General features: G+C 43.3%; 1 protein-coding gene across 2 annotated transcripts in view; it reads left to right on the top strand.

Annotated features, from left to right (window-relative positions):
* LOC141053869 (uncharacterized) overlaps positions 1–14,654 on the top strand; it is a 125,213-nt gene that overhangs the window by 76,768 nt on the left and 33,791 nt on the right. For both annotated transcript variants that reach the window (XM_073551013.1, XM_073551012.1), the window contains exon 2: positions 1,044–1,373. In XM_073551013.1, the coding sequence (XP_073407114.1) occupies positions 1,044–1,373 (330 nt within the window). The remainder of the gene's footprint in view (positions 1–1,043; positions 1,374–14,654) is intronic.

The raw sequence follows: 14,654 nt of genomic DNA, 5'->3' as shown, positions 1-14,654 counted from the left end.
CGGACGCCTGTCCTGATGTCATAGTGTGACAAGATGTGTGAGCCATCCACTGGAGACGGCGTCCTGTCCCCCAGACATTAAATGATTAACGCTGGAGCAAACTCTCCAAATTTATGAGGAGACGCCGACTTCTTAATAAAATTTGGAGGATTTTAAGACCTTCCACCAACAAAAATCGGGCTATGCTCCTGCACAGAAGACATATCAATTTCTGCTGTATAAAAAAGTGAGGACACAGCGCTTCCCAGGTTGGTGAAATTCAATCACTTTCTTCTGCCATCTGTTGCGACATTTCGATCTATACAGATCATTATCAAGCACAGGATAGAGCGAAACGTCGCAACAGATGGCAGAGTAGAGTGATTGAATTTCACCAACCTGGGAAGCGCTGTGTCCTCACTTTTTTTCATTGTTTGGACTTTATTGCCAAGAGGGACTCCTTGGATGTGACATGCACTTTCAGTATGGCTAAAGTTAACCCTTTGTCTACATGAGGTGCTGTGATCTACTGCTTATTTGAATATATCGATTTCTGCTGTCATTTCTATCACATTTCGACCAAGCCACTGCACGACCAGCTCTACCCTCGCCTACTGTATCCTCGCCCATCCATGTGGATTGTGAGCCCTCGCGGGCAGGGTCCTCTCTCTTCCTGGACCAGTCATGACTTGTACTGTTTAAGAATACTGTAGTTGTTTTTATTATGTACACCCCTCCCCACATGAAAAGCGCCATGGAATAAATTGCGGTATAATAGTAAATAATAAGAATAACATTTCACAGTAAATGTGGGTGGGGACGGCGCCATTAATGTTACCTCCAACCACCAGTCTTCACTCAATCAAAAATGATGAAGGTGTGAAAAAGTGCAAAATGTTGTGCAAGTTTGATGTAAGACATAGTAGGGGATATTTGTTTTTACACCAGTAAACCACCACATATCTCCTCTGAAGACCAGGAGGACACTGCAGTCGTTCCCTTATCTCTGTAGCATGATCAGCTGCGGTTTGCCTAGTACTGATATGTGCGTCCTTCCCTTCCAGCCCTCGTCCACAATGTGTTTGCCGCCAGCGGGGAGACGCTTGTGCTTCCCCAGTACAGGAGGCTCCAGTACACGGGCGGCGCTCTGTGTGACCAGATCGTCTGGACGTTCAGACCTCGGGGTGAATTTCTCCGACAACTGGCCAAAGTGGGCGAATATTGTGACAGACGAGACTGTAACAACGAGACGGAACCGCGCTGTTCGCTGTCCAGCAATGGCAGCCTACAGCTGTACGGTGTGAAGCTGGATGCCACCGGACAGTACAAGGTCACCACCTACAACGTGAGACGAGAGAAGGACTCAGAGGACACCTTCATCCTCCAGGTCCTGGGTGAGTCCACGTCCGATGTCTCATCAGTCTACAATTCATCATTTGTATTGTTTTTTTAACTCACTTTCCTGTTTTATCTTGTGACATTAGTTGAAGTTTTAGGCACAAATTCAAAAATGGGCTTTCTCCTAGTTATAAGCTACAAAAATTGCGGCAAAATTTTGGTGTACTCAAAAATTTCACCCGGGGAACTGCAGTGGAATTGTGCCACATTTTTAGTCTTTTTTAAAAGTCGCAATTGATAAATCAGGTGAAAACATCTGGAATTGCTCGACTATGCCCACAAAGCGGAAACCAAAAAAATAAGGTGGGCACATGTAAAAGAGACGTGAAAATGGGCACAAATGCAATAATAGACAAGTCTAAACAAAAAGGCACAAAACACATAAAACTAAGCAAAAAACAGGCGCAAAGATGACAGCAAATTGGGGCCAATGATCTCCACACGGATGACCCACTGTGGGGTTAGTCCTTGTCAGCGTCTGGGGCACATCTGAGCCAGAAATCTGAGACTCAGCCCCGTATGTCCTGCTGGAGGTACATCTTTGGTGTAAAACCTCTTGGCAACCTATAGGTAGCTGTAGGGGGCGCTCCGTACACGTGAGAATCCGACACTGAGGCTGCAGATGAATGACGCCCCTTTGGAGGCAACAAGAAGCCAAAATTCACTGCCCCCTATTCCTGCATCACTAGGACGTACATGGCAGTAGGACGCTTTGTATGGATGTAGCAGAGGAGAGTGTCAGCCTCCACACCTTCCTTTCTGACTCAAGACTTTCCGTAAATGTTTAGAACTCATTGTAAGATAATAGAGAGGGGGAGGAGGGGGATGCAGCTGCCGCGGAGATGATTTAACTCCTTCAAAAAATATTGTTTGTGCCGCGATTGTCCAGGACTGGTAAAACTTGCATTGCTGTGTCCATGGAGCTGTGTGACGACTTGTTTCTTATGTGGCGAGGTGACTGTGGAGAAACGGGGTCAGTGGGTGCTCTCGTCCACTGGCCTGGCTGTGTTTAGAAAGACTGCATGGACTAGGGCCAGTGGCGGATTAAGTGGACGATGGGCCCGGGGCTGTTCATAAAACCTGGGCCCCTGTACCCCACTTCCCAGGAAAACATTTTCTGTCAAAATTTTGTGGCTCTTCTCACAAAAACACTGCATATGCTGATTTTTAGGTATACAAATTGTAACATTTATTAGACCATAAAAACAAAGAAAAATTACTTTTTTCTCATAAGAAATTGTATTGTATGGTCAAACAATATAAATAATATTAAATCGGCTGTTCCCGAATTTGGCGCCCCCCCCGGGCGGTGAATGGCCTGCTCGGATGCGGGGTCTGGAAAGGAATAAAATGGCCGCGCTTGGGAGGGGGTACCGGCCTGGCCGGCTACTGGTTAGGGATGTTAATGATTAATCACACAGTCACAGACAGACATTCATTTCTGACACACTGCCTGCGACAGTAATGTGCAGGCTCAGCTCCTCTGCCCCTGGCCGCAGTATAAGTTACACTTATATATATATAAAACAATACCAAATGGAACAATTCGCAATGTTCCCCAGGCGAGTCACCATTTGTAAAATTATGACTCAAAGGGGATCGACAATGGACACTCCCACATAACACGTTAACACAAAAAAATGGAGTGAAAATCCAAAATATTTTAGAAACGTAAGAAATTTATTATACATAAAAATCGTACTGACAATTATAAACAACATCTACAATGAAGGAATCGGGTAATATCAGCTGCTAATTGTCCTGTCCATATAATATTAAGTGAAAAGGAGCCAAGTGCGTCTTGTAATGATGGGCCATAAAACCGGGACACAAAGTGTAGGGAAGAACCCAGGTGCGCACCCTGAGGAACAACCCCGTTATCCCGTGCTAAAGTGCTTACCCATCATGTGCTCCAGCCTCCAGGACAAGTGCAGCGCCGCCACGCTGCACTTGCACTGGTGGCGGCGCTGCACTTGTCCTGGAGCACATGATGGGTAAGCACTTTAGCACGGGATAACGGGGTTGTTCCTCAAATAAATTTCTTACGTTTCTAAAATATTTTGGACTTTCACTCCATTTTTTTGTGTTAACATATAAGTTACACTTAATCCGTAGCGTGTGCACACAGCCTAGGTGCGGATTCATCCGCGCGGATTTTGTAAAATCCGCAGGTGAAACCGCAGGTCAAAATACCTGCGATTTTACCTGCGGATTGCTCTGCGGTTTTGCCCTGCAGTTTTTCATCTCCTCAATAGAGGAGATGGCAAACCGCAGGAGAATCCGCAGAAAGAATTGAAATGTCAAACACCGCTGCGGAACCGCAGCAAAATCCGCAGTGTGTGCACACAGCCTTACACAGGCTGCCTGTGACTGCCTGGCTGCTGTGTGTGTGAGTGACTGTGTGACACTGAGGAAGGAAGCCGCCCGCAGGGAGAGCTCAGCAGCTGACTGAGCATGGAGGGAGGCTGAGCAGAGGCAGAGAGCATCCTCCTCCCAAATGGTGAGTGACCCACCTGCGCTAGCCGCTGCCAAAATCTCCTGCTAATACTCAGTCCTCTTCTCTCCTCACTGTGCCTCGGCCGGCCGCCTCCACGCTTCTCTCCCGAGTCCCACAGCACAGAGAGGAGGAATTTCTGCTCCTGCCGTGCCGCCAGGGGCGGCCTGCCCCCCCCACACCCCCCCCGCACCCCCCCGCAACCCCCTTCCTACGCCACTGGGCGGCGGCGGCTCACACAGATGCCGACCGGATTAGCCCCTGCCCTGGGCCCCCAAAAAACCTTGGGCCCGGGGCGACCGCCCCATCCGCCCCTATTAAGATCCGCCACTGACTAGGGCTCATCCCACTGAACGCCCGCTCTATCTCCCCGTGGGCAACATACTACACAGACAACACAGGGTTAGGGTAAAACAGTGTGGCAATACTTTATTGAACCACAACACACAGTAGCAAACAGAACAATCCCAGCAATTACCCCCAACATGGTGCACATTACAGGGCCTAACCCTTCCGCTGACTCGCCTGGATAACGGTAGATGCTACGTCAGAGCTCCCAGAGTCAATATTCCACCTGACCTCACAGAGAGGAGATATTGACAAGCGTAGGGAGATGACCGAGAACAGTCCAGGGTCCGTAGAAGGTCCAAAGCCAGCTGACACAACGTCACAGCTCCCAGGGTCGCTATTCCACCTGTGATATACACACAGAGAAGAGATAACAACAATCGTAGGGAGGTGACAGTCCATACTGTCCATACAAGGTCCAAAGCCAGTTAACACGAGAGTCACCACCTGGCTTATCCAACCATCTCCACGGAACCAGGCGACCAGCAGGTCCTGAAACCTAGCTTTCTTCATACATATCCATGGTTAAGAGAAGGTCACTGGATCATAGAATCATAGAATCATAGAATCATAGAATCATAGAATCGTAGAGTTGGAAGGGACCTCCTGGGCCATCTGGTCCAACCCCCTGCTCAAAGCAGGATTCGCTAAATCATCCCAGTCAGATGTCTGTCCAGCCTCTGTTTGAAGACTTCCATTGAAGGAGAACTCACCACTTCTCGTGGCAGCCTGTTCCACTCATTGATCACTCTAACTGTCAAAAAGTTTTTTCTAATATCTAATCTGTGTCTCTTCCCATTCAGTTTCATCCCATTGCTTCTAGTCTTTCCTTGTGCAAATGAGAATAAAGTTGATCCTTCTACAATGTGACATCCCTTTAGATATTTGTAGACAGCTATTAAGTCTCCTCTCAGTCTTCTCTTTTGCAAACTAAACATTCCCAAATCCTGCAACCTTTCCTCATAAGACAGGGTTTGCAGACCGGTCACCATTCTGGTCGCTCTTTTCTGAACTTGCTCCAGTTTGTTGATGTCTTTTTTAAAATGTGGTGCCCAAAACTGGACACAATATTCCAGATGAGGTCTGACCAAAGAGGAGTAGAGGGAAATAATGACTTCACGTGATCTAGACTGTATGCTTCTGTTAATACATCCTAGAATTGCATTTGCCTTTTTTGCTGCTGCATCACACTGTTGACTCATATTCAGTCTGTGATCTATTAGTATACCCAAGTCTTTTTCACATGTGCTGTCACTTAGCCCTATTCCTCCCATTCTATATATGCTTTTTTCATTTTTATTGCCCAGATGTAGTACTTTGCATTTCTCCCTGTTAAAAACCATTCTGTTAGTTGCTGCCCACTTCTCCAGTTTATTTAAATCTTTTTGAATCCTCTCTCTCTCTTCTCTAGTATTAGCTATCCCTCCTAGCTTTGTGTCATCAGCAAATTTAATCAGTTTACCCTCAATTCCTTCATCTAAATCGTTGATAAAGATGTTGAACAATACAGGGCCCAGGACAGAGCCCTGTGGTACCCCACTTGAGACATTCTTCCAACTGGATGTGCAGCCATTTACGACCACTCTTTGGGTCCGATCACTAAGCCAGTTATGAATCCACCTAACAGTTGCCTTGTCCATTCCATACTTAGTCATTTTTTCAATAAGGATTGTATGAGAGACTTTGTCAAATGCTTTGCTGAAGTCAAGATATACTATATCTACAGCATTTCCTTGATCCACCCAATCAGTGATACCGTCATAGAAGGAAATTAAGTTAGTCTGACATGACTTATTAGTTACAAACCCATGCTGACTCTGTTTAATCACTTCATTCTTATCCAGGTATTGACATACATGTTGTTTAATAATTTGTTCAAAGATCTTTCCTGGTATAGAAGTCAGACTCACCGGCCTATAGTTGCCTGGGTCCACCTTCTTCCCCTTTTTGAAGATAGGAACAACATTTGCTCTTCTCCAGTCTTCTGGCACTTCTCCTGTTCTCCAAGAATTTTCAAAGATTATGGAGAGGGGTTCAAAAATTTCTTCTGCTATCTCCTTCAGTACTCTGGGGTGTAATTCATCTGGACCTGGAGACTTGAATTCATTTAGGTTAGCTAAGTGTTTCCTCACTATCTTTCTGTTTATAGATATCCTGGATTCTTCTATTCCCTTAATAGGACAGTGAATAACAGTTGATGTTGCATTTCCTTTCTGAGAGAAAACAGATGCAAAATAGGAATTTAAAAGTTCAGCCTTCTCAACATCCTGTCTTACCATTTCATCATTTTCATCCTGTAAAAATCCTATAGCATCTTTGACTTTTCTTTTACTTTTGACATATCCCCAAAATCCTTTATTATTGCTTTTGACATCTCTTGCAAGCCTCAGTTCATTTTCAGCTTTAGCTAATCTGATTTGTGCCCTGCAGGTTCTGCAGACAGCATTATATTCTTCTTTAGATATGCCTCCCTCTTTCCATTTTATAAACATTTTTTTCTTCCTTTTTAGCATGTGCTTAAGTTCTGTGTTCATCCATCCTGGTTTCCTTAAATGCTTCCTATTCTTCCCTCTTTTCGGAATTGTTAACAACTGTGCTTTGAGAATTTCATTTTTCAAGATTTCCCATCCTTCCTGGACATTTTTGTCTTTAAGGATATCCAGCCATTGGATCCCTCCAATTCTCTTTCTGAATCCCTTAAAATCTGCCTTTCTGAAATCTAACCTTGACGTCTGAGTCTTCACAGGTCTTCCACCTCTAGTAATCCAAAATTCTAAAATAGCATGGTCGCTACCTCCTAGGGTCCCAGCCACTTTTACCTCCTCAACCATTTCCTCCCTGTTTATAAGGATTAGGTCCAAGGTAGCAGTTCCCCTTGTTTTCTCCCTTACCTTTTGGAAGATAAAGTTGTCAGCAAGAGAGGATAAGAATTTCCTTGACCTGTTAGTTTTGCCTGAGAGAGATTCCCAACAAATGTCTGGATAGTTGAAATCTCCCATGACAACTATGTCATATTTTTTGGAGAACTTGGCCATCTGATGCATAAAGAGTTCATCCATATCTTCAGCTTGCACAGGCGGCCTGTAGTAAATGCCTACAATGGTGTCCTTCCCATTGTTCTGTCCTTGTATTCTTACCCAAACAGTTTCCACAGAACTCCCAGTCTCTGAAGCTTCAATCTCTGTGCAGATATACGCGTTTCTAACATACAATGCGACACCCCCTCCTCGTTTATCAAGTCTATTTCTTGCAAATAAGTTGTATCCTTCTAGTCTTGTATTCCAATCATGTGTATTGTCCCACCAAGTTTCAGTGATTCCAATGACATCATATTTCTTTTCCTGTGTTAGTAGTTCCAATTCTCCTTGTTTGTTGCCCATGCTTTGTGCATTAGTATAGAAACATTTTAGTTTGTGATTGGTTTCTCTTTCTCCAATATTTTTATTAATTAGATTCTTTCGTCTTTGTTCTTCCTTTCCACTTCTAATAGCAGAGTTCTCAGTAGCATTTGTCAGGTGTATGGCTTTTTCTGGTCTTTTGCTTCCCTTCCCATGTTGTTCTAGTTTAAAGCTCTCCTTACAAGTGTAGCAAGGCGACTTCCAAATACATGCTTTCCAGTCTTCGTAAGGTGCACCCCATCTCTAGCAAGTAGTCCATCGTATAAGTAGTTCACTCCGTGATCCAGAAATCCAAATCGTTGCTGACGGCACCATCGACGTAGCCAGTTGTTCACCTGCAGAATCTTATTCCACCTCCTTGTTCCATGGCCATCCACTGGGAGGATGGAAGAGAAGACCACCTGCGCTCCCAGTTCTTTCACTTTCTTGCCTAAGTCTTCAAAGTCTCTGCAGATGGTTTCCAGGTCGTTTCTTGCGGTGTCATTTGTCCCCACATGTAGTAGCAGGAATGGGTAGTCATCTGTAGGTCTGAAGAGTCTTGATATCCTGTCAGACACATCTTTAATTTTTGCACCTGGAAGACAGCACATTTCTCTTGTAGTTATATCCGGTCTGCAGATAGCGGCCTCTGTTCCTCTCAGCAGGGAATCCCCCATGACCACCACTCTCCGTTTCTTCTTCACAACATTTTTCTTTCTCCATCCAGGAGGACTCTGAGGGCGTACAAGGTTGCTGTTTGTTGGCAAAGTCTTATCCTGATGTATTTCTTCATCGTTTTCCTGCGTGAGAGCCTGGTACTGGTTCCTGAGCAGTATGGGTGCTGACTGCCTCCTGATCCTCCTGCTCCTCTGGGTCACATGTCTCCATTCCTCTGTTTCTTCAGGTGCACTTCGAATTTCTTCTCTTTCTGTAGCATGAAGAGATAATTCTGCTCTGTCCAAGAACTCTTCACCTTCCTTAATGATCTTCAACGTAGCTAACCTCTCTTCGAGATTTTGCAACTTTTCCTCCAACAGGGACACAAGCTTGCATTTGTGGCATGTGAAGTTTGGCTTTTCCACTGGTAAATCTGTGAACATGTAGCAAGAAATGCAGCTCACCAAATGGCTCCTGGCCTCTTCCATCTTGAGATTTCTTAAAAACGATGAAAGATGAGCCTATCGGCGCGCGGTTTTTCCAATTTCCTCTTTTCAGCTGCAACGGCCAAAACCCAGTGATCGTTGAGCTCGCGGAGACTCTTCACTTATCCCAGAAGGCACTGGGAATATGCAAATGATCTCCTCAAGACTCTTCCCCTGGTTTTCCGATTTCCTCTTTTCAGCTGCAACGGCCAAAACCCAGTGATCGTTGAGCTCGCGGAGACTCTTCACTTATCCCAGAAGGCACTGGGAATATGCAAATGATCTCCTCAAGACTCTTCCCCTGGTTTTCCGATTTCCTCTTTTCAGCTGCAACGGCCAAAACCCAGTGATCGTTGAGCTCGCGGAGACTCTTCACTTATCCCAGAAGGCACTGGGAATATGCAAATGATCTCCTCAAGACTCTTCCCCTAGGATCACTCCTAGGTTGTTTCCCTTAGAATCATAGATCCGTGTCCCTCGTGATGGTGCCATGATGAATTGGCTGCAGTCCTCTCTCTCTCGTCCATTGAGTGTTGTGCAGACTGGTAGCGCTCTGTGTGATGAGATGAGATGTGGTCTCTCTGTCTCAGGGTCTTTTTATACCCCAGAATGGTAAGCTGTTTTTAGAATTACCCAGTGTCCCCCAGTACAATCTGTTGACTCTTTACTTTAGAAGTCAATAAACTAGTTTCATAATACAATGCACAATTAGCATATCAGTACAGATCAATAGACAAAGATGAACTCTTAAATCCACAAGCCAATATACAGATAGAAAAACCAACTCCCCTTGGCCGGCAAAAACACCGTCGTCTGGGGAATTAAGATATACTCTGGTTTCTTCACAGTGACGTTCTTACCGTTTGTGCTTCATACATTGTTTCAATCGCTTCTTATTGCATTTTTTAATTTCTCCTGTGATTTCTTTTCCTTTTACGGCTTTTTCTGAAATTAATATCCGGATAGGTCAGTCAGTTACAGATGCGCCAATTGCAGAAATGTTTATGTTTTATTCCTTTTAAACAGGAAAGGAGGAGGGGGGATTATAACGTTTCTATAAAGGCAAACGACCATTTTTTACTTTACCATTTAGCTCCTTTCGGGCCCTTTGTCCGCTGCTCATCTGGTCACTTTAGTGCCACAGGACATAGAGACAATCACAGTCTATATGAAGCAGAGCCAATGGCTGGGCTTCACACAGGGATGATGGCTCCATCGGCTCCACAGGATCAAGTTGCAGGGAGTCAATAGGTGTATGGAGCGAAGTGCGCCCCCGTAAAGCACGTGACTTACAATCTTGCTGCTTTTATAGTTAGATGCCGGCAGTAGAGCACAGTCTACTAGAAAGATGTTAGATATAATCAAAACCTTTTTCTAGACCAATGTAAAGACATGGCTGAAAAAGTATGAAGAGATCCAGAAAAATTATAAAAATACCATGTTTATTAATAACACATAAAAACAAGAAAACAAAAAAACAAAATTGCCCAGTAGGAGGCACACAGATGTCCTAACGACCATACAAAAGTGCAGGTAAAGTACAATTAAATACATATATTTCATAAGGCCACATGTAATTGAAAGACTAAAAACATGATATCACATATAAATAGCTGCATATAGCGGCAACATGACACTAAAGTCTAAGTCCCCACATCAATAGAACTAATCAATACTAAGTGAGCCAAAAGATATCATAAAAGTAAAACTATGTGCAAAATAATGGATGGACGCCGCAGCCTCCACTACCCCAACGCGCGTTTCGCAACAAGCTTCTTCCGGGGGCGTCCAAAGAGATCGCTAAACCCGTTTATTTTAGTCACTTCTTTTATAATATTTTGCTTAATTATGCAAAGTTCTCAACTACCAATAGCATCATTTCACTTTATAAGCCAATAATATTGCAAGAAAACCAGAAACTACATATATGTCCGTACCTAAATAGCATAGAAAGTAGTATAATGGCATATTCTTCAGAGTAATACACACCCTGTCCCTTATCTTGCACCTGATGAGGAACAGTCTGGTTTCATGACAGCCTGAACTTTTACCCCAATTACAAAAATGTATCTTAAAGCAGTAAAAATGGAGGAACGAAACCTTCAGAGAATGGAGAAAGTGAAACTTCAGCTTTGACTTTAGTTTTAACCCATCACAATCCCCCCTAGATAATTTTTTTAACACATATGCAGCATCAGATCTGCTATCCCAAGCTAACAGCTTGAGGGGTACTGGTCTTCACATGACTGATGCCGTGTTACCAGTCATGGCTGTCGCGGCGCACCTGTCCCCCCTGTATACTGCAATTCACAAATAACAATTTTTGATGACGGTGGTGGGGATCTTTTGTAGATAGCCATGTGCTTGGCTTCAACATCTTCATCAAGTAACCTTTTAAGATCGGTGCAGAGAAGAGCAGGGGCAACGACACCTTTGGTATCATCATTAGCTGTCTTTGTGCAGAATTTCCTAATACATACAGAAATACAACAAAGAACAAGTTTTAGTATCACATATACAACAAGGATACAGACAGCAATGTGTAACAAGCTCTGTAAGATCCCAGCTATCCAGCCCCCAATTCCCTTAAACCAATTGGCTGGATTGAGAAAGGAGAAGGTGTCTGACCACCAACTGTCCTTAGTACGATCACTGTCTTTATCGTATTGATCTCTGAGTCTTTGAATATCTTCTAACTTTAACTTCATAGTACTGTTAGGATCTATATAATGACAGCAAGCGGGTCCAATGAGCTGACACATACCACCTTGTGCTGCTGTTATGTAGTCCAACGCTATAGTATGTTGATTAATGACTATAATAAGTTGGTTTTGGACAGCAACAGTAGTGTAAAGTATGTCCAATATATCCCAAATTTGATCATCTAGATAGTCTGTGGCTCTAACCAATTTATCCCACATTTGTGTAATCATAGGGTAAATGAAAATGGAACTGACAATTTTATTGGCCACACTCATCTGCACTATATGTGGTCTCCCTGAAGGGCGGGGTGAATTGTCCGCAGCTCTTTGTATAATGTATGTTTGGGTATAGCCTGTGTATCCAACTGTTTGTTCGGAATAACAAAGGTGGCCGGGGTCAGGCGACCCAGAGTACAAGTACCTCTTACCCCTACTGGCAACCATTTATACGCATTGTCTCCACATACCCAGAACATGTCATCAGGTAAATCCCATAGGGCTGAATGTTGCAGTACCAATCTATGAGCTAAGTCTATGAACGCAGATGCATTCTGAAGCATAAACCAAGCTGGGGATTGTCCTAAAGGACTACAATAACCTACATCGGGATTTCCACAAGTGGGGGTTCCTGGCACATATTCAGAGGACTCATTACAAGATATATTGCCAGGAATACTGGCACAGGTTTCGTTAGATGGAAACCATCTGCAGAGACTTTGAAGACTTAGGCAAGAAAGTGAAAGAACTGGGAGCGCATGTGGTCTTCTCTTCCATCCTCCCAGTGGATGGCCATGGAACAAGGAGGTGGAATAAGATTCTGCAGGTGAACAACTGGCTACGTCGATGGTGCCGTCAGCAACGATTTGGATTTCTGGATCACGGAGTGAACTACTTATACGATGGACTACTTGCTAGAGATGGGGTGCACCTTACGAAGACTGGAAAGCATGTATTTGGAAGTCGCCTTGCTACACTTGTAAGGAGAGCTTTAAACTAGAACAACATGGGAAGGGAAGCAAAAGACCAGAAAAAGCCATACACCTGACAAATGCTACTGAGAACTCTGCTATTAGAAGTGGAAAGGAAGAACAAAGATGAAAGAATCTAATTAATAAAAATATTGGAGAAAGAGAAACCAATCACAAACTAAAATGTTTCTATACTAATGCACAAAGCATGGGCAACAAACAAGGAGAATTGGAACTACTAACACAGGAAAAGAAATATGATGTCATTGGAATCACTGAAACTTGGTGGGACAATACACATGATTGGAATACAAGACTAGAAGGATACAACTTATTTGCAAGAAATAGACTTGATAAACGAGGAGGGGGTGTCGCATTGTATGTTAGAAATGCGTATATCTGCACAGAGATTGAAGCTTCAGAGACTGGGAGTTCTGTGGAAACTGTTTGGGTAAGAATACAAGGACAGAACAATGGAAAGGACACCATTGTAGGCATTTACTACAGGCCGCCTGTGCAAGCTGAAGATATGGATGAACTCTTTATGCATCAAATGGCCAAGTTCTCCAAAAAATATGACATAGTTGTCATGGGAGATTTCAACTATCCAGACATTTGTTGGGAATCTCTCTCAGGCAAAACTAACAGGTCAAGGAAATTCTTATCCTCTCTTGCTGACAACTTTATCTTCCAAAAGGTAAAGGAGAAAACAAGGGGAACTGCTACCTTGGATCTAATCCTTATAAACAGGGAGGAAATGGTTGAGGAGGTAAAAGTGGCTGGGACCCTAGGAGGTAGCGACCATGCTATTTTAGAATTTTGGATAACTAGAGGCGGAAGACCTGTGAAGACTCAGACGTCAAGGTTAGATTTCAGAAAGGCAGATTTTAAGGGATTCAGAAAGAGAATTGGAGGGATCCAATGGCTGGATATCCTTAAAGACAAAAATGTCCAGGAAGGATGGGAAATCTTGAAAAATGAAATTCTCAAAGCCCAGTTGTTAACAATTCCGAAAAGAGGGAAGAATAGGAAGCATTTAAGGAAACCAGGATGGATGAACACAGAACTTAAGCACATGCTAAAAAGGAAGCAAAAAATGTTTATAAAATGGAAAGAAGGAGGCATATCTAAAGAAGAATATAATGCTGTCTGCAGAACCTGCAAGGCACAAATCAGATTATCTAAAGCTGAAAATGAATTGAGGCTTGCAAGAGATGTCAAAAGCAATAATAAAGGATTTTGGGGATATGTCAAAAGTAAAAGAAAAGTCAAAGATGCTATAGGATTTTTACAGGATGAAAATGATGAAATGGTAAGACAGGATGTTGAGAAGGCTGAACTTTTAAATTCCTATTTTGCATCTGTTTTCTCTCAGAAAGGAAATGTAACATCAACTGTTATTCACTGTCCTATTAAGGGAATAGAAGAATCCAGGATATCTATAAACAGAAAGATAGTGAGGAAACACTTAGCTAACCTAAATGTATTCAAGTCTCCAGGTCCAGATGAATTACACCCCAGAGTACTGAAGGAGATAGCAGAAGAAATTTTTGAACCCCTCTCCATAATCTTTGAAAATTCTTGGAGAACAGGAGAAGTGCCAGAAGACTGGAGAAGAGCAAATGTTGTTCCTATCTTCAAAAAGGGGAAGAAGGTGGACCCAGGCAACTATAGGCCGGTGAGTCTGACTTCTATACCAGGAAAGATCTTTGAACAAATTATTAAACAACATGTATGTCAGTACCTGGATAAGAATGAAGTGATTAAACAGAGTCAGCATGGGTTTGTAACTAATAAGTCATGTCAGACTAATTTAATTTCCTTCTATGATGGTATTACTGATTGGGTGGATCAAGGAAATGCTGTAGATATACTATATCTTGACTTCAGCAAAGCATTTGACAAAGTCTCTCATACAATCCTTATTGAAAAAATGACTAAGTATGGAATGGACAAGGCAACTGTTAGGTGGATTCATAACTGGCTTAGTGATCGGACCCAAAGAGTGGTCGTAAATGGCTGCACATCCAGTTGGAAGAATGTCTCAAGTGGGGTACCACAGGGCTCTGTCCTGGGCCCTGTATTGTTCAACATCTTTATCAACGATTTAGATGAAGGAATTGAGGGTAAACTGATTAAATTTGCTGATGACACAAAGCTAGGAGGGATAGCTAATACTAGAGAAGAGAGAGAGGGGATTCAAAAAGATTTAAATAAACTGGAGAAGTGGGCAGCAACTAACAGAA

The sequence above is a fragment of the Dendrobates tinctorius genome, unplaced genomic scaffold, assembly GCF_039654945.1.
Source record: "Dendrobates tinctorius isolate UK_male_01 unplaced genomic scaffold, ASM3965494v1 ptg000172l, whole genome shotgun sequence".
Classification (NCBI taxonomy): domain Eukaryota; kingdom Metazoa; phylum Chordata; class Amphibia; order Anura; family Dendrobatidae; genus Dendrobates; species Dendrobates tinctorius.
Note: the sequence above shows the minus strand (reverse complement) of the source record. Positions and strands in the feature narration are given on the sequence as shown.